Here is a 26,464-nt window from a genome sequence, read left to right as displayed (position 1 = left end):
AATTCATTTGTGTCTTAACTCTTTAATATTTTCATCATTCAGTACATTTTCATTTAAACGTAACAAATCTCTACCAAATGGCTTTCCAAGATTTTCTTATTTTATTTTCAAAACATCCGCCTAATGATTCGAAAACGATCACACATTTGATTTAACGCTAAAATATTACTTTTCAATGCCTAATGCCTGTGATTTATAAAATCTACTAGCTGACCCTACAAATGTAATTTGTAAAAATTGGTTCAAATTTAGATTTTTTTTTAGCATTTTTTTTAATCAAACCTCATCATACATAGTTCAGAACCAACAAGTTTGAAATAAGAGCTGCAGCTGGAGTTCCAAATAGCAATTCAAAGATGGTATATATTATTTACTGAAACTTGATTTCTTAATTTGATTTACAAGATCTAAAATTTGTACTCTGTTTTTGAAGCTTCATAATGACTTAAATGATGTCAAAATTAATGGATTTTCCACCTTCTTCCCAAAGTGGGAAGTTACGAACTTCCATAAAAACATTTGTCACATCTATTTTTGAGTTATGCCAAATATCCGTACGCAAAAAAAAACCTCTCATAAAATATGGTCCCTTCTTTGAAAAGCTCTTTATCTCATACTACCATGGGAATTCCCCCATCTTTTCCAATTTTGCCCCCCACTGCTTGAAGAAGGTAGGCTGATTTACTCGGCTCGAGTTTATAGAAATTTCTAATCGAAAGAAAAAGATTCGCATATTGGAATTTATTTAATGTTTGAGTTTTGGCTATTTTTCGGTCTTGGATTTGGAGCAAACAACTTTTTTTTTGGAAACGCCCGACGTTTCGATTATTTTTGGTGGTCTTCCTTAAGGGTACCGGAATTTTATTAGTTTCAAAATTTTTTATAATGAGCATTGTTAAGAATCTGGTTTGAATTGTGTAAACTCACTTGTCTAACAGTTGTTATTGTCAGTTTCAGTCAGGTGTCCAGTCTTTGCTGCTCTTCTGTGAATATTTGTTTGTTATTTAAATTCTATTTCTATCTACTTTCTCAAAATCAAATTACTTTTTACATCGGGATTAAAAAACAATTCTTCATCCGATTTGCGATAGCGCACTGTAACGACCACCTAAAATGGTCGAAACGTCGGGCATTTTAAAAAGAAAGTTGTTTGCTCCAAATCCAAGAGCGAAAATAGCCAAAAATTAAACATTAAACATAAAAAACGGTTGATAACATAAACCCAATTGGAATTTATTGCATATTGTACTTTATGGAGATAGAATATTGAAAATCGATCAATAGCGTGAATCGGGACAGTTTTTTGAGTATATTCCTAATATCCTGTATAATGAGCCTTTCCAGCTTCTGATAAGCTTTAGATGGTGTATTTTTTGGAGTTGAAATATAAGCAATAGAAATTTGAATAAAAAAAAAACGATGAAAAAAATTTTTAATAACCATTTCCAAACAGCTTTTTTCACCATGCTCGCCCTTCGAAACAGTTTGAATATATATCCTTTTTGCGCCAAAGTTATGTTAAAAAAATTCTTCGCCATCAGCCAAACTTGTGGACATGAGACATTACACCTTGTAGTTTTCCCAAACAGAACTTCTCATGGTATGAAAATTATCGATTTTATAAAGTGCAAATTTCTTTTTTTAATAAATTTATTAAAGAAAAAAAAATTTATAAAAATTCAGTTGTTTAACTAAATAAATTCTTACTTTTTTTTTATTTTCTCTTTGGAAGTCAATTATTCAAAAATGTTGGCAAAAACAAAAATCTAAGTAAACATTTGTCCCGTATATTGGGGCAAGTGGAAATGCAAAGCTTATTTTCAGATGCGTCAGAGTAATGGCTTTAAAATGGATGTAATACGTATTTCTTATTGCTTGTTTTATCAAGTTTCATTGATATATCTGCAGTATTCCTGCAGTCTAAATTTATACTTGTTACTTCACTCATAACAAATGCTGTTCAAAGCAAATGACCTTCATTTACATAGACATTTGAGAATTTTAAATATCCGCATCAGTTTCAACAATCGGAACACCCTTCTGGTCTTTCCAACATATTGAATTATTTTGAAGATGAATTTCTTGAAAATTCAACGATTGCCTTTGCCCCACCGTGTATGTTGACAGGAAGGAATATGATGTGTTACATCTAGGCGTCATTCATTTCCACGTGCTGTGTACAATTATGCAAGAAAAACATATTCAGGTTGCATATCGCCTCCACTTGCATTAGAAATATAGGTACATGGTTGAGAAACAGGCGCCTTATTGTTAAATTTTTCCAGAGATCAATGAACCGTATGCTTTGGTTAGTATCCACTTGCGACGACGTTAGCTTGACCATAGAGACGAAAAACAAACCTCTCAAAGAAAAGAAAATCTCTAAAAATGGATACCATGACTTTTCAATTTCAGATTTTGATAAAAAAAAAACGTATATGTTTTATTCGATCGGAAAAATGTCAATCTGGATCACAACTAGGCGTCATTCCTAACCCTTGCATTGAAAACATGCTTGGTTGAGAAATACGCGTCAAAATACTCCCACTGATCACTATGCTATTTATGCCATGGTTACTATCCTCTCGCGACGTTGGCTCGCGACGCCTCGACCATGGAGACGAAAAACAAACCGCCCTAAGGAAAAAAATCTCGAGAAAATGGATGCCATGACTTTATTTTGTCTCGAAAAACTACAAATTTTGTATGGGAGCCTCCCCTCCCTTAAGTCGGAGCGGTTTGTAACTATTATAGAAACCATCTCCCCCAAAAACCCTCAGATGCCAAGTTTCACGATGATCGGTTTTCGAGTCTATATAAAACAGACAGACAGACACACATTCATTTTTATATAAATAGCTATATAAAGTTTCGAATGCCATAAAGAAGATAAAACGACTTTAATCGAAACAAAAAAAAATGCATAACAAAAGGACAAACTATCCACATGATTTTACTTCTGGAATTGTTTTTAGCAAGTAAGGAGCAAGTTAGCAACAAAGTTTAAATCTCTTATTCTTTCATTGAAAACTTGATTTATTTTTATCGATGGTTGAAATTTTTTAATTTGGTCAGGAGAATGCAGGTTAAGTTTTTTCATTTCAGTTTAATGTTTTTTTTTAATCAAAGGTTTTCTTAAAACAAACTCATTCGATGCTAAAAATCTGCCAGATTCTTGAATAATTTCAAATATTTAAATCATCTCTGAAAGTAAGTTTCTTTCTTGTCACTTAGGTTTTCGTTGAACAAATGTAGTAAACCATTTTTAAGATTGTTAGGCATATTTTCAAAAGATACTATTTTATATCGAAACCTATAACTGTAGAACACAAATTAAATTTTTGAAGTTTTTTTGTATTCAGGCATTGTTTGAGCAAAAATATCAAAGAAAACATCCCCCCCTCCCACATGAGGACGTTCTTCCTAAGACCCTGACACTAGATATTTAAAAGCTTATTGAATAAAATTACTTATTTCTATGAATGTAAGATTTTTTCGTTTTTTATGTAGCTCCAGTAACTTTTTGTCATTTTTCATGAAACATTCACATCAAATTGAAATATTCTGCAAAAAAATTAATCTTGAATTGATTTTGAATCAAATTCATTATCACGAAATTAATGCTGTATTTTTTCTGGATAATAAGGGTGAAAAAACCATTCGTTCTGATGTTTCCGGTTTAAACTGATCGCAAATTGGAATTGATAAGATCAGTAGAATTTCAGGTTCTTTTAACCTTTGCACCATGCACTAGCTCTGGCCTAGTTTTTTTTTGAAAAAATATTCAATGCAGTTATTGATTGATTGAAAATTTTATTTTTAATCAATCACAATTCCTTATTGTTCCTTTTCCAAATTCTTAATCTCGTTGAAATATTTTTTACTTTGCTCTCGTATGCTTAGAATTCAGAGTTGGGTTTAATTTAAAGCGTTTACAGATAAGTGTTTATTTCTCTTAATTTTTGAAGATCGAGTCTGAAATGAAAAAAAAAACGCGTGGAAAAAACTGATGATAGATGATCTTTCTATTCTATAATAATAACGTTATAAACCTTTTTAAATAATTATACTCGTTTTGCAACTTCGATGGAAGCAAATAAGTCATCTTAGATCAAATATTTGACAATGCTGTGGTGATATGTTGGTTTTTTTATAATGTTTGCCAAGCAAATTGTGGATTTTTATATTTGCAATAATGTTTTTTTAGTATTTTTCATTGCATTTTATACCCCTCTTTAGCGCGTTTTATACCACTGACCTTCTTGAGGAGCAGCATTTTTTTCCATTTCATCTTCCTTTAACACCGGGCAAATGCTGTGCTGAAATGCTCAATCTGATGCTGGTGCGTGTCCTTCCCTGAAAAACGAACGAACAGCCGAAACATGTTTGTCTTTCGAGAAAGCACTTCAATGATAGATTGCGTTATTGCATTTATGAGGAAGAACCAATTTGATACTATTTCCGTTTTATGAATTTGGGGTATGAACAAAATGGAAAACGAGAGATGTGAGATCCACTCAAGGTTTCACAGGGCAGGGGAGCCATTATTAATGGGGACATGCATAAATTCTGGCGACCAGATTAGTCTCGACCAGAATAAAGCTATATTAAAATTTGCTTTTCCTTTCCTCTTGTTTTACAGATGGCAGACGGATGTTTCGGAGAACGACATCACCAGGGTGTCACACAACGTGACAAACTTCGAGTTCTTGTACGAACCTTTCTATGTTGCCCCAGATACGGTGCCACCTCATGATGAGCGGTTTCTCGGCTACGGTTACACCCGGAATACACAGGTATGTTTTGGTTATTAAAGTATATATTCTAAAGTTTGCTTCTGTGAGTTTAAACTGAGTTGACTGAATCTGGGATTGAGTCGTTGTGACTAAAACTCGTTATAAAGTCATCCCATTCGAGAATTTGATGCTTCGAGAAAATCGATACAAAAGTTTGAACGCTAATCCTGTATATCCTTCGAAAGTGCCATAAATGGTTAATTCTCTTCCCTGCTAGTCTCAGCATCAGTAATCAGACCGATTACCACTTTATTAGTACCGCATTCATTCGTCGAAAAGTCCGTCCTGTTCCGGTTTTGTTTCAAAAGTTGGCTAATATCCGGCTCCAGAACAGGCCATGTTTGGTTTCCTACCGGCCGCGGCGCCTGAGAAGCAAATTAGCCCCCAGTGCCTTCATTAGCAATTTATGGCTTGACATTTCCGGATCCATGGAAACGTCCTGCGGCACGTGAGATGAGCGAGCAAACACATGAATCAGCCGGCCGCCACACAGTTTTAATTCCCGCAAATGAGTTCCGTTCGGCTGAGTAGCGTTGAAAAGTTCCCGAATGAAAGTGAACAGCTACCGGCAAACGAGACGAGACAGTGAAAGGAAAAAAAAATCCAATGTGTATGGGCATCGTGGGGTCCGGACAAAAAGCTATCATGTCGCCATTCCTTGGTCCTTTTCGGTTAGAGACGCCCGTCTGCTCTATGGTGACTCGTTGATGGATGTCATTGAGTTTACGCCTGACTAGAAATGTGAGGATCATAGTCAGATTGGCGTCCAAATGGCCGCTAGACACTAAGCTGTAGCACCTGTCTATTTATTCGAAGTAGTAGGTATAGCTTTCATGGCGCGGTTTCGATGGCATAATCTGGAGTCAGCTGTCTTACTACGACACCCCATCCTCTGTTACGGAATGCAAATTGGAAAAGTTTTACCTTTTACAGCTCCAGCGAGTGAGAGAAAGACCATGAATGGTAATATGATTCGGGATCATTTGTCACTTCATGGCATCGCTCAATTCATTGGGCCAATTTTAGGGCACCTAATTTGGAGGTGATTTCGAAGAACTTCAAATTTAACAACAAGTCATGCTCATAATAATCCAATAGTTTTTGTTTGAATATTTAAACAAAATGATTTCATTTTAAATGTTTATGATTGATGAATTAACAAAAAAATTTCATTGATCTAATATATAAAGATGAGTTGGACTATATATGTTTGTATGCACCTTATACAAATCTACACCGCTTAACCGATCAGCCTGAAATTTGGTACTGTTATGTGTTTGGACCATGGGAAGGTTTTAGTAATAGTTTCGAGCCCCTCCCACCTGAGAAAAGGGACCCTCCCATAGATCTTTCGATTTTTTCCCACAAACCAAAAGTCATGGCACCCATTTTTCAGAACCAATTTTTTCCCTTTGGCGGGGTTGTTTTCACCATCACCATGGGCCGGGCATTAGAAACGACCATCAAGAGTTCACGTGGACTGGAAAGCTTGCTGAGTATCAAAGATTTGAAAGGTAAAATTTTGGAGGGTGTTTTTTCCTAGTACTGTTCAAAACACGTGGTACCGGTACGAGATATTTGGATGGAATAATTAGCCTACATTTTGTATTGAAAAATACAATTATCCTGTAAAGAGTATATTGACTAAAATTGTAGTGATTGTCAATGTGCTGCCTACTGCCCCGCTGGGGGGCTTTGAGAGTTTACAAGGATATACAGTGAACTGAACAGTCAATAGTGAATTGGCTTCTTCAGCTGAATAATTATTTGGACTGAATGCTGAGAAACTAATAAACGGATTTTCATAAACTCCAGCTATTAACTAACCGTTTTCAAATTTTTAGGATTCCTTATAGAGAAAAAAAAAATCATTAGATTCAGAGTTATATGTTGAAGGCTGCAATTTCAATGCTTTGATAGCCGCCGGGGAATCTAAATGGGGGATTAGAAAATTGATTAGATAATAAAATCTGAGGCTTTTAGTTTTATACAATTCTATGATTTCTTTTCGATAACTCCAAGAAACTTTTAGTGCAACTTTCAACATTTAAGAAAAACAGTGTTAAATTTAAAAAGCACAAAAAGCACACATACAATTGAAAACAAGCCACATGAGTCTTAAGCATGGTTCAACAAGGTTTGGAAATTTTTAATTAAATAAAACCTCAATATACCATTGCACAGGGAGATCATCCATCTTGAAAAGTGGGATAGTCTCCAAAAGAGATTAAAGTTTTTTGTGATAGAGAAGAAGGAAATTATTTTAAAATTCAATTCATAATCCTTAAAACTATAAGCTTCTTCTAAAAAAATGAAATCGATAAACACAGTGAATAATCTCAATAAAAACTTTTGAAAGACTTACAAAACTTACGTGGCCAAACATGGGCCCAATTTCTTAAAATGATGAATATAAAGCTTCCAACATTTCGAAAAATCAAACGACTCATTTTGATTAATATCTTTTGTAAACCCGAGCAAGGCCGGGTAAAATCAGCTAGTACCTGATATTTAGAGATATTGACGTTATGATTCATTGGATTGAGAAGAAAATTTGCACTCGGATGTTTTTAGGGACGGGCAACCGATTGCCGGTATAAAATTTTGTGTAAGGGGTCAGCTAAAGGGGTCGTCCGTATTCACTATTTGCTATTTTTGCGATATTGACGTTATGATACATCGGATTCAGATGAAAATTGGTGCACGAGAATTTTTAATGACGTGCAAACGATTTCATTTATTAAATTCAGTGTAAGTGACCGGCAAAAGGGGTCATACATATTACCTTTTCAATTTTTTTGTGATATTGATGTTATTATACATCGGATTGAGGTGAAAATTCGTACACAGGACGTCAAGGACGAACAATTACTCCATTTATTCAATTTTGGGTCAGGGGTCGGCGAAAGGGGTCGTCCATATTAACTTTTCACTGTTTTTTTTGCGATATTGACGTTATTATGCAATGGATTTGTTTTGAAAATTTGCACTCGGGAGTTTCGAGGGATGGGCAATAGATTTCAGAAATCAAATATCGTAAAACAGGCCACCGATCGACAGGGCAACGATCGAGTCGAATTTTATGAGGTTGGGACGGTCAATTGATTTCTGAATTCAATATTTATATCAAAGGACAAAAAATTGGGTCTACCATATTAACTGTTAAATTTGTTTCAGCAAATATTACGTGAGTTTGTATCACATCACGACGAAAATTCATATACGGGTTTTTTTTTGGCACGGTCAGTTGATTCCTGATTTCAAATTTAGTAACGAACGGCAGAAAAAGTTATCGAACAAATAACGTGTTCCACATTTTTGCAATGATTGCTCAACAATGCATTCGAAAATGCGTCTGGAAAATGCCTGACAATTGACATTCATTCAAACTGTTCATGACATATTCTAAATCGAAAGCGAAACGGAGTTCGTATGGGATCAGCTAGTATCAGATAACATTCAACCTTGGCAGAGTAAATTTTTTGGTAAACTTTTGCTAGTTTAAACAAAAAAAAGTCAAAAGTCTGTTGGTATCGTAAACTTTCCAAATATCAAATCTTAACCCTAAGCCGCTCTGGAGCATTTATATGATATGAATGAAAGTTTGCAAATTGAAGCTCGATTCAGGCACATCCAAATTAAATTTCTTTCTTAAACCCTCAATGAATTTGGAAAATCTTTAATAAATTCGGGGGTCTTAAAATGCCAAAGATCTTGTGGCTAGCGGGCCATAAGCATTTTGTCTCCTAACGACCCTCGAATGAATGTAATCATATATTTCTTTTGATATACATAATCAGCCTGTCGTTGGATCAATGATGTGAAATTTACATGGAGAAATTCATTTTCTGCTGTCTGTTAGATTCAAAATAAAACAATTTTGATGGAAATTCTGGCCTCTCATGTAAGTCTATTTGACACACAATCGCTGTTGCTGAACCGATTTGTACAAAATTTTTGATTTAAGAAATCATTTAACGTAACTCAAATATATCGCAGACAGCATTCAGCTACCACCATGCATTTTTTGTTATTCAAAGGCTGGGAAAAAATTGATAAACATGCTTTAGAACAATGACTGTACAGTAAGGTTTTTTTAAACTGATAAATGTGCCGCGTAAAAAAAAACCGTGTTAAAAAACCGTGGTAATTCCCGGAAACCGTGTTTAAAAGACCATTAAAACTCTGCAGCTCTGAAACTTGAAACAATAAGACGTATAACTTGACACTTGAGGCCTGAGACCTGATACCTGAGATCGGAGACTTGAGACTTTAGCCTAGAGACATGAGATCTGAGACATGGGACTTGAGACCTGAAACCTGAGACTTTCGACATGACACCTGAGATCTGAGACCTAAGATTTGAGACTTTAGACATGTCACCTAAGACCTGAGTCCAGAGACCTGAGACCTTAGACATGAGACCTAAGACATGGGACATTTGACCTGAGACCTGAGAGTAGAGACTTGAGACATGAAACGATAGACCTGAGACCTGAGACAAGCTACTAGTGTTAGTACCGCGAGAAATAAGTTTAGCTCCGATTCCAACATGCGACCGGTTAAGTGAAAGGGTTTGACTAGTATGTGACGAAAAATAGTGTCACGAGTTGCTAGTACAGCATTTCAACTTGCGACACTATTTTTCGTCATCTACAAGTCAAACCCTTTCAATCGAGGGGTCGCAAGTTGAAATCTGAGCAAAACTAATTTCTCGCTGTACTAACACTAGTGATTTGTACTAGCAAACTCATGTTTTATGGCTCTTGTCTAATGCTTCAGGTCTCATGTCTAAAGTCTCATGTCTCAGGTCTCAGATCTCAAGTCTCAGGTCTCAAGTCCCATGTCTCAAGTCTCATGTTTCATGGCTCTTGTCTCATGCCTCAGGTCTCATGTCTTATGTGTCATATCTCATCTCAAAAGTCCCATAGAACAGATACAAAAATGCTTACTCAGCCCCTTCATTGAAATGAAGTACGTTCTATGCAGCTCAAAACTTAAGTTCTTATTGATACTTTCAAGTTCCGAAACAAGTCTTTATGATCTTCTATTCAGCTTCCAGCGGCCTCTTAATTCAGCTTCAAAAAAATCGCAAAATGAGCAAAAAATCTCTCTCTATCTCAACTGAACCCATGGCTTCGGTTCATATCACCTTCTTTTGATTATTTACTGTGTTCAGTACCGGTGCCGCCATGATGCCACGCGCCGGACTCGAAACACGAAAAATTGCTCAATTGCTTATTTCCTACATTTCCTCCATATATCCCATCAGAATGGTCACTCAATTACTGAATTAATTTTTGAAAAAAGCTTGCCCGGCTTGGGGATCGATCCCTGACCTTCGTGGTGAGAATCGAACACGCTACCACAAGACCACGCCTAGATGTTGTTCTAACTGCATCTAAAACTCGAAGTGGTGATTTGATTTTGAAAGCACATCAATGCACTTTTAGTGACTTACCAAATCCCGTTTTGAGCACTTTTGTGCCCTTTGTGTGACTTACCAAATCCCGTATTGAGCACTTTTGTGCCCTTTATGTGACTTAAGTCCCGTATAACTTTTGCAACTTTCAAGTTCCTTAATGAGTACATATAGTTCACTCATGGGAATTGGGCAAAACAAGTCACATACAACTTACATATTAATCACTTTTGCAACTTTCAAGTTCATTAATGAGTACATAAAGTTCACTAAAGGGAATTAGGAAGTTGATTCTCTTTGTCAGCCAAAATGTTACTTTCAATGCGTATATTCATGTAAATATGTGACTTTTGGTTGCTTGGGAAGTCTCATAGCTCTTGTTTAAGGTCTCAGGTATTATTTCTCAGGTCTCAAGTCTCATGTTTTAGGTCTTATGTCTTAGGTTTCATGTCTCAGGTCTCTGGCCTCAGCTATCAGGTCCTTGGTCTCATGTATCACATTCTTAGTTTCAGAGCTAAGATTTTCCCAACTTCAAAAATTTCTAAATGTTTCCCGTTCAAAAGGACTATTTTCAGTCAAAAACCGTGTTAATTCGTGAGATCCGTGTAAAAAACCATGCTAATTTCCGAAAACCGTGTTAAAAACAGTTGGTTAAAAAAACGTGTAAAAAACCGCCCAAAAACACTGGTGTAGTTAAGCTTAGAAATGCTTGAAAAAATCACAGCCAAATAAGATGAAGTAAGAAGCTTTATTTACTTAGTTATTCATATATTTGTAGATTAATCATCTGACCTTAATGTTTCCATGGCAGCAATTGAAAATAACTTAAAAAATTCAAACAATCTAACTATTCATCAATGAGATAAGTTCTCGTTTTCTTAGTTTTCTTATTTCTAGTTTGTACGCGGCAGTGGACGTTGCAAAATCATAATCTTCATGAAACCAATTGAAAATTCTACACTTCGTTCGAAGCGGTTTACATTGACCATAATTTGTTAGTTGGAAGTCACTACGTATGAACTCTCGGCCTTTTAATATCCATGCACTGTACTGACGTTGAAGCAAGGCGACGCAATAGACTTCAAAATCCAAAATTTTCTTCACAAATTCGGCTCGTACTGTTATAAAATGTTCCTAAAGAGTTTCCAAGCCAAGCAACTGGTATCTCTGAAAAAACCCAGGAAGGTTGTACGGGTTGTAGAGTTAAGGCCGTAAGGGCTTCGAAATAATTTGAAAATTCTTGCGATGAAGCCGAGGTTTTTTTTCACTTGACTTTCGCAATGATGAATAACTCCTTAATCCTTCAAAGACGTGCAGCGTTCGATGGGTGATCCAGATATGTTGTAGGGTCAGCTGATGGTATCAGTCTTGCGGCTGAAGCTGATTTTGGAATACTGATAGGGCGGCATCCATAAATTACGTAACGCAAAAAATGCACTTTTTTGACCCCCTCCCCCCCGTATGTCACAAATCGTAACGCTTCGACATACCCCCCTATTAAAATTACGTAACGCTGACAATTACCCCCCCCCCCCCTCCACCATCTTTTCATGATTTTAAACACTGATTTTCTAAGGTCAAAAAATCCTTCTTATTTAATTTTTGGCATTTCGGCGAGTTGTGAAAATTCAAGGTAGAATATTTAGAAAGAAAATGAAACGGCGCGCGGCAAAGAATCACGCAAGTAGTTCAAAAACTGTTCACAAAACCAAAGCCCTGCTCACATTTTCACCAACTATTCAATTTCTTCTACCCAAAGCGCTCTAGCTTTGATCTTTCCACCTATAATACTTTCATGTTCTTTCTAAAATATTCTACCTTGAATTTTCACAACTCGCCGAAATGCCAAAAATTAAATAAGAATATATCCCGGCGGCGATTAAAATAAGATAACAAGGTCAAAAAATATGACATAATTTTTTAACGCTTTTTAAAAGGGAATTATTATCCATTCAAATCGCTTCTTAACCCTTCATTTCATGATTTTTAATTTTTCCTTAAAAATTTTTTTTACAGTTGGCAATAATGAGTACATCAAGAAAAAAAATTAAAATAAAATACGATTTTTGACTTTTTCCTTACATTAATTGTTGCAAATTTGTTACTTTATGAAACGAAGGGTTAATAGGTACTCATTGATGATAACTCTCTCATAAAATAAATTAATTGTCTTATTACGAGTTGCTCTGTGCTTGTTAACTGGTGATCTACCGTGTTTACTTTATTTTGTTCAAGCAGCATAACTTGTTATGCAAAATATACTCCACTTAGTAAAATTCGTCGGAATAATCAAAATAGCTGATCGGAATAATCAAATTCAATTGAGAAAAAAATAGTTAAATTTCCGTCTAAAAATTGGATTGAGTTCTTGGGGGTAAATGTACCTAATATTCGGTTTTCCAACGGTTATTTCACGAGAATCCGATACACTTTTAGTCTATCTTTGAATCTTTAAATAGGAATGGTAACAAACCAGTTTCAATCTTGTTAAAGCTTACAAATTTTAAGCTGATTTTGGTGTGCTTATCATTCAGCAAAAATTGCATGATATCAAAAAATCTGCGATCAAACTGGAATTTTTTAAGAAAAAAATTGTTACGTAACGATGAGCATACCTCCCCCCCTCCCCTATGTCACAATTAGTAACGCTAGAGCTTACTCCCTCCCCCCCCTAGGAGCGTTACGTAATTTATGGATGCCCCCTAGCTAGGCAGTTCAAGTGGGCCCAAAGATATTAAAGCACTGAGATTTTTGAGAGACTCAATATGGTCTATAAAAATGATAAAAAAATCAAGGAAAAAAACTAACATATGAGTTTTAACAATCTGTTCATTTGAAAATGTTGATAGTCATTTTTTTAAGAAAGACTTTTTTATCTACCGGGAGATCCGAAATGGCGATCAAAACTTTCATTGAACCCCAATATATTAATATATCGTTGGAAAGATGTTTTTTTTGACGATTTCAAAAATTTATATAAAACTTAAATATAACTAAGCTGTCAGAAGTTGCTCATTTTTCAAAACTATTGTTTTTTTGGACTTCTTTCATTGGAATCCCATTTAAGGTAACTTGGTTAATTTATTTTGAAATATTAATAAACTAAAATCAATAACCTACACAACGAATATAATATCAACAAAATCGGTCAACATTTGTGGCCAAGAGAAGGCATTAAACTACAGGTAAAATTTACCCGAAGCGGATATTTTGCGAACAGCTTTGAGGGTTATCCCTCTAGAACCTAGATTAATTTTTATTGAAACGTTCACAGAAGTTTTGTTTTATGATTACAAAAACTTTTGTGCTACGGAAAACTTTATATGTCGATGAGAAATTTTTTTTTTACAATTTTCCGAAAATTTCATAGCCACAGGGGTCAAGGAACTTGACTTCCAGTACTTTTTCGGTTGTAATTTTTTTTTCAAACTTGAACCAATTTTTGCTAAATTTTGATACATATCGACACTGACCCATATCTATATTTTAATTTTTTTTGTATAAATTGTTACAAAAATAACTGAGTTATTTCTACTTATATGAAAAGTAAATATTGTGCATGTTTTGCCTTTCTTTCAGAAAGGTATAGTTATCGGTCGATTTGGGAGATCATTAATTATGGGTCTTAGATATACCTTTATAGGTACCTATCGAATCAGCTCGACGAGTTCTGATGATGTCTGTGTATTTGTGTGAATTTTTGTAAACTTTGTTCTCGACGTTTTTGTGAAACTGAGCAGTACAATGAAAATGATTTTTATCTTGAAAAATTTGATTTTTTTTCTTCTTCAACCTATAAAAGAAAGAAAAAAATACAAAATAGTTTGAAATTTTTTTTTTCATAGTAAATATCAAAAATCATCACTCCAAAAAACGTGTCCATTTGGCTTGCTAGCCACAACCAGCAATCACTAATCGAGATGATCGAAAACATGGCGCGATAAGCACTGGGTACGCTTTCACTCCGTGTAATTCCGCATAAGGAAAACAGAGGGCGCCTCCAATCGATTGACAAACATAAATGTCAGTCAAACAAAGATTTCTTAATTTAAATTTTACCGAAATTAATTCTGGGCTCTAAACCCAAAATAAAAGTTTTTGAAAAGGGATTGCACCATGAGGTACAACCCCGAAATTGAATGACTCAAGCCAAAGGACTAGACCCTCACATCGCATATTTTTATAGTGATGGTAAGTCCAACGTTAGATTCTCAATCACAGCTTGCTCTGAGAAGGGGAAAACGACACGGGAACGCGAACGATATATGCAGACCATCTCATCTTCTCACGTACCGTTCGTGCTCAAGAAGCTTTTTCTAAGCACGAACGACACGAGAGAATTTCGCCCGTAGAAGCAAATTGAAGCCAATAGGACAAATGCTACTGAATCCTCTCGAGCTTTAAGCTCTCGGGCTAGTTTTTTTTTGTTCCTTTTTCTCTTTCTCTCTCCAGATCTAATGATTTGATTAAAATGACAAAACTGACAAAGTTGACAAAAAATTTTCCAATATGACGATGACAAAATCGACAAAACTCACTAAATTGACAAAATTGACAAAACTGACAAAATTGACAAGATTGATAAAACTGACAAGATTGACAAAATTGACAAAATTGACAAGATTGACAAGATTGATTGAACTGAAAAAATTAAAAAATTGACCTAATTGACCAAATTCATAAATTCATAACTTCACAAAATCGATGAAAATTGACAAAATCGAAAAAATTGGCCAATTTGACAATGATAAAATTGAGAAAATTCACTAAATTGACAAAAATGACAAAATTGACAAGGATGACAAAATCATGAAAATTGACAAAGTTGACAAAATTGACAAAATCGAGAAAACTGACAAAATTGACTGAACTAACAATGTTGACCAAATCATGAAAATTGATAAAATTGACATTATTGACAAAATAGAAAAAAAAATTATAAAATTGACAAAATTGAAAAATTTGACAAAATTGACGAAAGTGAAAAAAGTGTCAAAACAGACAAAAATGGCAAAATTGACAAAATTAAAAATATTGCGATCTCAAAATTTTCAATATTTTTATTCTTCAAAATTAATTCTGCTGATTTTTTACGTTTCGGTATCGTATTTTTCTCTAGCAATTGAAATTTTATCCAATGATTTTATCTATGCATTTGTTTCCATTACTTGAGAGGATGAATTATTTAAAATACATGGTCAGGCATCTTTTTTGAAATTGTATTCTTAATTTTTATACCCCTTCCATTTTGAAGTTACCATGTGCTGTAACTCCAAAAGGAGTAAATTGAGTTTGATTATAATGTCATAGAAACGGAATCATACAAGATATTCCAGAATCTAGTCATTCAAAAATCTCCAATTAGTTGCAAATAATGTTATTGATATGAAAATTATGATAATATTAAAAATACTTTTATCCTATTAAAAACTTTGAATCTTTACTTCCTACATTGTTTTTGGATTTACTGCGTATGAAATTCATTAATCATAATTCATTTTGTGCCATATATATCCAAATATAATTTACAGGCTGTAAGAAAGGCTACAATCCACTGTCAAATGTATTAAATCGGGTTTTTTTAATTGTTGTCGTGCTTGCCCAACCCCACCTTCAGAAGGGGTTTATGTATCATATCTCCTACCTAGCTTTGGAAAAAAAAATCAGAGAACCAATTCAGAGAATGGTGATAACTCTTTGACCTTACTGCCAACATTTTTTTCTGATCGAAAAATCATTGACCAAGAATATCTGGGGCTACCGAATTGTTAATTTTTCGAAAAATAGGTCAATTTCCAGTTTTCTCATGTTTTTAAGCTTCTCTTAGCTGTAGCTTTTGAAACCGTTGAAATTAGTATGGAATGTTGAAAGTAAGTTAAAATAATGATGGTTTAATGGCGATTTTAGTAGATCCCGTCTAAAGGCAAGATTGGGATCTTTAGGGTTAGAAAGAAATAAAAAAATAAAAATAAAAATCAATCTAAAGGGACTAGAACTGGTTACTTCAAGATTCACACATCGATTCAAACTAAAAACAAACCAATAAATGTTCATAAGACTTCGAGATATGAATGGCCCCGTATTGAAACTTACATCTATTGGTGAACAGGGGAATGATTGTTATCGATTCGACACAAGCTACATACTAAATTTTTTGTCAGTTTAATCCAAACATTTCTAATTGCATTGAGATAAAATCAATCTTTGTAGGAAAAGTATGAAATTTTGATGATTTTTTTTGTCAAATAGTGTTGAAGGACGATATTTGACCATAAATTTGTTCCGTAGCAACTTGATATCAGGACGGTTTAAGGCATTTTGCATCGATTTCTGCCTCAACATCAGGGGTCAGTGCTATGATTATTTTCATGCTCTCCCTTATGGAATGGTTTGCATCAATTAGATTCTTAAATATTTCGTAGCATTCCGTGGATAATTTTCATCAATAATGATGTAACCCGGCTCCACCATCGACTGATCTTTCTGTGCGATAAGGGCAATTAACCGATCACGTGTTTGTAAATAATAACTATAATTACCCGGGAAAGGTGAAAAAGAACACACATGAAAAAACAAGACCCAAGGCAGCCAGCCATACATCAATCGAAAAAATGAGCAACAAAGGCCTCCAGTTGGGGATGGTTCAACTTAAATGAATGATGAGCATTGTGTGTTTATTATTTCTTTCGATATTATTTCCGGTTTTTCACTTAACTTTTTGTTACCAGGCAATCATTTGGGGAAAAATATATTGCGCAATAAAAATTTCCTTTGAAGTCGGAAATAAAACAGATAATTATGAAAAAGCGGTTACAATTACGGGGGTGATGAAAATACTCAATAATATGGATTGAAACTGTAGAGAAACGATTAAAAATTGTAAATCAGCCTACAGGAAACCAATAAAGTTTTGTAGCATTGAATCAAAGAAGCCGATAGTGTTTTTTCACACTTCTTCACAGTTTACCCAACAGTTTTCGGTGAAAAGGTACTGGATAGCTTATGATATCCATTAGTATGCAAATTAACTTTTTGTTGCGGAGGTACCTTCTAAGAAAGTTCAACACGCTTTCAAAGTTGATTCGAAAAAGGGAGAATAATATTCAAAACGACGTCCTTTTATCGAAACCTTAATCGCATATGGTAACGTTTAGAAGGTTTAACACTAAACATACCGGCACTTTGTATATACCTATTTATACCGCCGGGGGTCAAATGACCCCTAACACCTTTTCCGCTAAAACTCTCTTGTTTCTCAACCGATTTTTACAAATTTTATAGTTTTGGAAAGCTTGTAACGTGACTCAAATATAATTCTCAGACAATATTCAGCTACAATCATGGATTTTAAAGTTATTCGTGGTCTAAGAAAAAAAATCCAAAAAAACATGCTTCGGGAAAATGGCTGTAAGTCAGTTTATAGGAGCGCGAAAAAAAATTGATTTAGTGCCTGGAAAAGCTGAAGTTAGAAACTATACGTTGCCCACATGAAAAAAAAATTAAAAAAATTTTTAAGATCATGACCACAAAAAATGTAAAAAAGTGGTGTAAAAATCGTACTTTTTAATGAACCAATCGCCAAAGCTGTCCCAGTCACAGTAGAAATTTTTTGAAAAGTGAATTGGAAAATTGAAGTAATTTGTGACATTTTGGAATCTTCAGATTTATAAAACACGAAACACAGAATTTTTGACAGTTGTTCAAATGTAGCTGTTTTTAGACTTTTGTATCAATTTACTTTTTCTGAGACTATTCTTACACTTACGATCGGCTTTGCACTGGATTTTGAGTATGTTAACAAAAGATTTAAGGAATAAGTTTATATGCACCAGAAAGGAAATTTCATACCGATTCTAGTGATGTAATTATATTGGCGGTGCAATGCGTGACAAAAATATGATAAATATTTTTCTGAAAGTAAAACCAGAAAATTTCAACGAATGCTCGTTTGTTTTTTCGTTTTCTTTCACCCGTCTTCGTGTGCAAAATAGCTTTGAAATATTACCACCCACTGCGCCCGTCTGCCAAGCAAGAATTGGTGCTGACTTTTCAAAATTCTGAAACAACTTCACTATTTCTTTTATCATATTTTTGTCACGCATTGCACCGCCAATATAATTACATCACTAGAATCGGTATGAAATTTCCTTTCTTGTGCATATAAACTTATTCCTTAAATCTTTTGTTAACATACTCAAAATCCAGTGCAAAGCCGATCGTAAGTGTAAGAATTGTCTCAGAAAAAGTAAATTGATAAAAAAGTCTAAAAACAGCTACATTTGAATAACTGTCAAAAATTCTGTGTTTCGTGTTTTATAAATCTAAAGATGCCAAAATGTCACAAATTACGTCAATTTTCCAATTCACTTTTCAAAAAATTTCTACTGTGACTGGGACAGCTTTGGCGATTGATTCATTAAAAAGTACGATTTTTACACCACTTTTTTACATTTTTTGTGGTCATGATCTTAAAATTTTTTTTAATTTTTTTTTCATATGTGCAACGTATAGCTTCTAACTTCAGCTTTTCCAGGCACTAAGACCAAGCCCACCGCAAGTTGCCATTTCGGTCGGTATTTTAGATGGTTTGATTGGTTGCGTTTTTATCTATTCACTTATTTTCGCACCCATTGTTGCGATCCAGGTTGGTATTTGTGTTTGTTTATTTTCTGATAGCGACGACCGGCTGCGTTGCTACCGGGTTGCTACATAAACGAATCCTGTAACAACCTACTGCTCGAATGCTATTTCACGAATCAAGTTAGCGACTGTTGGTGCGATGATGGGTTGATAGATATGTTGCTGAATGTACTCGATTCGAGGTTTAGCAACCATTGGTGGGCATGGTCTAAATGAATTTTTTTTCGCGCTTCTATAAACTGACTTACAGCCATTTTCCCGAAGCATGTTTTTTTGGATTTTTTTTCTTAGACCACGAATAACTTTAAAATCCATGATTGTAGCTGAACATTGTCTGAGAATTATATTTGAGTCACGTTACAAGCTTTCCAAAACTATAAAATTTGTAAAAATCGGTTGAGAAACAAGAGAGTTTTAGCGGAAAAGGTGTTAGGGGTCATTTGACCCCCTGCGGTATAAATAGGTATACCACATACGTATTTCGAAATCTACAAACTTAAAAAATTATATTTTGATGCAAAAATACGTGCATTTTGAAAATAAAAATAGTCATGAAGAAAAATTTGCGAAAAAATGAATACAATAGGAGTTATAGTCATTTGAAGTTCAAAAAATGTCATTTGACCCCCTACGGTATAAATAGTGTTAAATTAAAAATTAATTAGGGCCGAAAAAGTTTTTGTCCATTTGCAAAAAAAAAAGATTAATATTTAGAAAATTTGTGGTCGAACTTTTTTTCAAAATTAATTTTGTTATTGGTAATAGATTGATGTTTTTATAGCACCAGTTTTGATCCACAAAATGTTTTCTATCCCATTCTGATGGAGAAATTTATGCAGCCCCAATTTGGGCTCTATCCTGCAACATATCTTAATTCAAACCCTCGAACATTTTGCCCCAAATCACCGGAATCCCACTCATATCCCGGTCGTGCTTTTGCCAAATTGAAATTTTGCCGCAATATTTTGCAAATGTCACGTCCCAAAATATGTCAAACCGAAACAGCCAACAACCATTCATTCGGTATCCGGAATCACCTCCGGATGGCTGAGGTCGTCTAGGCACTTTTTGGTGGTGGCTTCCTTGCTCCGGGTCAAATGCTAAACGACGCGGCTGTGCGTCGATGTTCTAGGGCGTCGTCGTCGTCGTCGTCTTCGAAAGCGTCGTCCTAGCATCGAGCATCTGCTGCCCCGGCTGAATTGCTTGATATATGTATGCTGTGGCTCCTGAAAGGTTCGATGGAAGGAAAACGCCTTTCGAAAAATCTATAGCGTTCCAATATTGACACTTTAGTCCGAAACCGTCCGACATTATGCGATCATAAAATCTAACCTAAACATACTCACATTTTCGTCAGATTTTGTTAGAGTTTGCTTGTTCGAAACGAGTTGCTTCCGGAAGATGGGTTTTCCGGGAAAACAGCACCGGATACGAACACGGAAATTCTGTACAGAATAAAAATATATTTATAGGTACTATTTATACCATGACATTTTTCTAAAAATTTTCAACAACCTCGATTTTAAAAAAAAGGGACACTCATTACACTTCGGTATAAAATTTAATGAAATAAAAAAAAAATCAAGTCATTTTTACCAAATTTGATATAAGGTACATCGGGGCAAATAAGACCGGTTTTTCGTATTGTTCAACTTAAAAAATCATTACAAAAAATCAGCAGTATATCAGTTTTGTTATAACTACGATCAATGTGAGGCAGAACATGTTGATTAAAAATACAGAAGAAATTATCTTGATGGATACAAAGCGGAAAAAGTTACCGCTTAAATTGATATGGACGGCTAGTGTCTTCATTTACCCCGCTCTATGGAGTTAGTGGGGGCAGCAGATTTTCTCTTTAATTTTCCAAGAAATTTTCAACAAACTTGTGTTTTCTTGGTAAACTCTAATCCGCTCTTTAGTGTCAATATCACATTTTGGCGACTTTCTTCGGGTTCATTCAAATAATAAAATTTCTTCGGGGACCCTCAATGAATTCTCTAAATCTTTCATTTTGCATCAATACTTAGTAATGGACGCACCCTGAAAGATCAGGAAAAAAATTTCCTAATCAGACCTTGAGTGTCAATTGGATCCTCCTTGCGTAAAACCACTATATCTCTATTGTTTCTCAACCGATTTTTACAAAACTTATAGTTTTGGAAACCTTGTAACATAACTCAAATATATTTGTTTGATAATAGGGGTTTTTTTATATCATCTGACAATTTGCGCCGGGGGTCTTCAGATTTTCCTCAAAACTGAAAATTTGGTTCATTTTTGCGACTTAAAAACACATGTATTTTTTCAGATTTCTAACATTTTTATTTTTTGAGTAAGCTTCGGTTGGATTGTTTTGTAAATAAAAAATAACTATTTTCCAAAGCAACATAACTCTGTTGTTTCTCAACGGAAATTATAAAATAGCACATCAAAATGCATAAAATTTTTATCAGCTTTCCAAATAGAATAGTTGAAAAAAATTAAATAATGACCTTCAACATAAAAAGTTGTAAATAAACTTTAAATGGCGTCTAAAAGTACCGTCTGCACCACCGAATATTTTGCAAAAAATACCATTGAATAGCTCGATTCATGATGCAACTTTCATCTGAAGACACAAAAGTGGACCATTAACACCTTGAAGAGTTATGAAAGAAATAATGACAATAAATCTCTTTTTTTGCATCGAAAACAAACAATGGTGGAACAACTACACTCACATATGGAGATAGCAAGCGATTCTAACAACATGGAAACAAAAGAACTTACCAAAGCAGGTAAAAAACACTACTTTTTCGTGCTTTGTAGAGTGTTTGCAGCAAAACTGACTTTAAATTTTAACCAAAATTCTGAGTATCGTATTGTTTAAGTGATATAACTAATAATGGGAATGTTGCTTTTACAACCTGGTCATATACTATATAACTTATAAATTTTTCGATCAAAGATCATTGTGAAGCATAATCAATGCCAATAGTAGAAGGTTCAGTCCCTGTGTTTGGGATCACAAAAATGTGATTAAAAAATGAAATAAAGACGTGCTTTACATAGTTTTTATATCGGGAGCTAAGCACTGGACACCAAAATCCTTTCCCATTGATCAAAAAAAGTATGAGAAAGTGGCACAAATGTTGTAGAAATAATCAAAGAGCTCAGTATAGCCAGCCCAGGCTGTATAATGATGAAAATATGATACTTTTACCGTATTCGTTTTCTACATTCGCCCAGTTTTGAGGTTTACCATACTAGAACGAATATAATTTGTCGTCAGTGTTTTGCTACCTCGATCGCTCACACACGAATCTTCAGTGTTCCACCGTCCATTTTAAATCAAATCTGGGGAATTACGGATGCAAAACTTAGCGCATAAACTTCTAAAAATGACAGTAAAATGTGCATAACTAGTTGTGACCTGGTGCAAAACTGGGTATAAACGAATACGTTATTAGATTTTTGGATATAACATGAAGTCAGTTAAGCTGCAACAATCTACCGCCCCTTCTTTCATAACAGTCCCATATACAAAAATAAGCAAGCGAGACAATCAGCTTTTTTTGTTTTGGAATATATTTTTAAATTGTGACCACCACTTTCAGCATGAACGAAAATCGTTTCTAGGTTGTCATAATAAATCGTTAGGCCTGAAATTTTTGAAATTGGGTTATTGGTAAGGTCGAGAGCACCATTTTTATTCATTATGGGACTGTTAATCGACCATATTTGAAACCTTTTTCGAATCTACTAGCATAACAGTCCCATACAAAATATATTTTCCTCACCAAGCTTCTTTCTAAGACTAAAATTTGATCATTATTGAACTTCTAAATGCAATTGTCAGAAAAAGGAACATACTTTTGCAAAAATAGCAAGAATTCCACATTGTAAGTTGAATCTTTTTACAATTTTTGATTGCATCCGATAGTTTTACGCTCAGGAAGTCATTCCTAAGAAAGTCAGACCTGCCTTCGAAAACTAGTGTGCATCATTCGACATCAAGTGAGTTAAAAAAAATGTTTAAATGATTCAAAGCAATAAACCAAAGAATATTTCGCCGAAAGAAACATTGAAAAGTAACCAAATCCGTGGGGCACCGTCAACTGGGGCAACATGCAACAATTTTCAACTTCAATGGCTTCTAAAAAACTTATGTTCATAATAAATCCTACCCCTAATGCATCCAAAGTTTTAAGGATGATAGGACATCAAATTGGCGTAGTTAGAAAAATTATTGGTTTCTTTACTTATTTTTAATTTTTTAAAAACATGTGATTTTCACCCTTCTTAGAAAATGGGGTAACTTGCAACAAACTTTGGTTTTAATGAAAAATCTTATGAACACGTATAAAAATTTAAAGTTTTTAATATATTTACGATGCCTTAAAGACCATTACGCATGAAAACACCAATTGCAGTAATTTTTGGTCTGTAAAAACTAATTTTCACATTTTTTCTTAAAATAAGGATGCTGCATACATTTAGGGGTTAAGTAATACTACGAAAAATTCTAAAAGCTGAAATCATAAAAATAAATGTTTGGATGAATGAAATTTCAATATTTACAAACACGTGATGCAAAATATTCATATTCCAGCACATAGAAACGAGATTTACAAGGTGTTTCTTTGATTTGCATTTTGTTGCATTTTACCCCACACACCAAACTGAATTATAGAAATATTTTTTTCAAGAAATTCGGTGATTGTTCGAAAAATATGTTTACACCAACGTTGCTGGTTTAGCATTAGGAAACCAGTAAAAAGTTTGTAGGTAATAATATCAAGCCAATCCGTCATACTGGATAAAGTTTTTTTCGGCTTCAAAAAATGTGAAAATTTGTACATTTATTGCTCGATTTTTCAAATTTTATACAAAAATAAAAAAACTTCAAATAACTAGCTTAAGATGCGAGAAATTACGTCATCATCATTTTGCAACCATTAAAAGTTAACTTTTTTACAATACATTAAATTAACAATTGATTCAGTGTAGTGTTATGTAAATGTTGCATCTAACCCCGCTGTTGCATGATGCCCCGTTTGACGGTATTTCACATATGGGACTGTTATTCAGGTATATTTCATATAGGACAGCCACGAATTGATATTTTTTTTCGAAATTTCTAGAACAAAACCTCTTTTTTAGTCTTTTATGTTGAAGCCTTATGTTGACCTAAAATGACGAAAATTCATATGGGACTGTTATGCGAGTACGGGCAGTCTGAAAAGAACGAAAAAAATAGTGTTTTTTACCAGCTTTGAAAAGTTCTTTTGTTTCCATGTTGTTAGAAGTGCTTGCTATCTCCATATCTGAATGCAGTTGTTCCACCATTGTTTGTTTTCGATGCAAAAAAAAGAGATTTATTGTCATTATTTCTTTCATAACTTTTCAAGGTGTTAATGGCCCACTTTTGTGTCTTCAGATGAAAGCTGCATCATGAATTGAGCTATACAATGGTATTTTTGCAAAATATTCGGTGGTTCAGACGGTACTTTTAGACGCCAATAAAAGTTTATTTACAACTTTTCATGTTGAAGGTCATTATTAAATTTTTTTTCAACTATTTCATTTGGAAAGCCGATAAAATTTTAATGCATTTTGATGTGCTATTTTATAATTTCCGTTGAGAAACAACAGAGTTATGTTGCTTTGGAAAATAGTTATTTTTTATTTACAAAACAATCTAACCGAAGCTAACTCAAAAAATAAAAATGTTAGAAATCTGAAAAATACATGAGTTTTTAAGTCGCAAAAATGAACCAAATTTTCAATTTTGGGGAAAATCTGAAGACCCCCGGCGCAAACCCGTCAGATGATAAAAAACAATCCCCAATATTCACCTACACCACTTCAGTTTTCGTTATTCAAAGCCTAAGGAAAAAAATCCTTATAAACATGCTTCATGATCTTAACTTAATTAAAAAAAACTTATGGCTTACTTCAACATTCTTGGACATTTAGTGAAATTTTCTTACAGCAATCCGTAGCTGATTTACAGTCTTCCTTTCTTAGACCTTGAATAACGGAAAACTGAAGTGTTCGATGTGAATTTTCTGAGAAACATATTTGAGTTACATTATGAAGTTTCTGGAACTACAAATTTTGTAAGAATCTAGAGATACAGCGGTTTTAGTCAGGAATGTCGAATCGACACTCCAGGGACTGTAACGGGCAAAAATTTCAGTAACGGATGAGAATTAAATACGATAAAATATTTTTATTGACAATCCAAAATTTTGAAAAAAAGTGCATTATACTTTAAGTCAAACATCTTGACAATCCAAAATTTTGAAAAAAAAAATGCATTATACTTTAAGTCAAACATCTTCCAATGATAATTGTAGGTAATTTATGTTGAATCCTAATGCTAAATATAGCTAAATTCAATTGGACGATCTAAATAAAATTGGAAAAAAAGTGAATTCATCAAGTCTGTATAAAACCATACCTGCTTTACCCAGGCAGGGTTTGGAAACAAAATTTAAATGTTTCGAAAAAAAAAAATTATTTTTTTTATTCATTTTCTTTCCTAACTAGTTATTCCGAATGTTAAGATTGTCTCAATGTAGAATTTGTCGTAAAGAACCAGCTAGTTTACGAAAGAATTGCAATTGAAAATGATGTTATAGTGCATCATTTTCACATCCTAACATCCTTGACATCGTTGCTAATAAAAGAAAGTAAAAAAAAGGAGCTGTAAATATCCATTATTGACGCCAATTGTCAGAATCGTATCTTTTTCACAGTTATTTGATAGTTGCGTTAAAAAAAGGTTTAAATCGCCTGTTACCTTGAAACCGACCTCATATTAAAACCGCTTAAATTTTTGATCACGTTGGTCGATTCTGATCCAATTTGGCCAAATACAAGAATGTACTATTTTGAAAAATTTCACGAAATTTTGAGATAAAAACATCAAAAATATAAAAGTTGATAGAAATGACAGTCTGTTGGAAGTTTGTAAATGTACAAGTCAGTTTAACATTTTGCATGAAATTGCAAATAAAGAAGTTCTCCTTTACAGAATCAACACAAAATTCAACCAATTGTAAAGCTAGCACGTTAAAGTAATAACATTTGGTACACAAACAAATTGAATTGATTTGTCGCATGAAAAGTCTGGTTTTTTTTTGTCAAAAAGAGTCGTCTCAATGTAAGTTCATTGTTAAGTAAAACAAATCGCGAATTACTTTCAAACGTTTTTGGTCAATTTTGTTTTGATTTTGCCCTCATACATGTTTTTATTGAATGAGATGAAAAAAAACTCACCCCATACGTTTGCGTATATTGCGTATAACAAAAGTCTGACAAAAGTTGAACAATTTTTTAATTGTTTCAATTTCAATTCGATGAACCTTAGGGTTTTGACATAATGAGATAATGAATGTATTTAATTAAAAATGTATTTTTTGATCAATTTATATGGATTATTGTACCGGGAAAAACCTTCCCATTTTTAAAAGATAGTTTCTGTTTTAATAAATGTTATATACATTCAACAAAAATAATCATGTTGTGTTTTTTTTAAGTTACATAAACAATTCAGATTTGATTTGATGAAAGATCTACTCTCCTGTGCAGTTTTTTATGACGAAATTAAAGCAAA

The 26,464-nt window shown here is 33.9% G+C and overlaps 1 protein-coding gene across 2 annotated transcripts in view; it reads left to right on the top strand.

Moving 5' to 3' along the window:
- Positions 1–26,464, top strand: part of LOC129748098 (beta-1,4-glucuronyltransferase 1) — a 118,004-nt gene that overhangs the window by 49,713 nt on the left and 41,827 nt on the right. For both annotated transcript variants that reach the window (XM_055742574.1, XM_055742575.1), the window contains exon 3: positions 4,643–4,796. In XM_055742574.1, coding sequence (XP_055598549.1) covers positions 4,643–4,796 — 154 coding nt within the window. The remainder of the gene's footprint in view (positions 1–4,642; positions 4,797–26,464) is intronic.

Source organism: Uranotaenia lowii, chromosome 2 (assembly GCF_029784155.1).
Source record: "Uranotaenia lowii strain MFRU-FL chromosome 2, ASM2978415v1, whole genome shotgun sequence".
In the NCBI taxonomy this organism is placed as follows: Eukaryota; Metazoa; Arthropoda; class Insecta; order Diptera; family Culicidae; genus Uranotaenia; species Uranotaenia lowii.
This window is presented reverse-complemented; position numbering and strand designations above follow the sequence as displayed.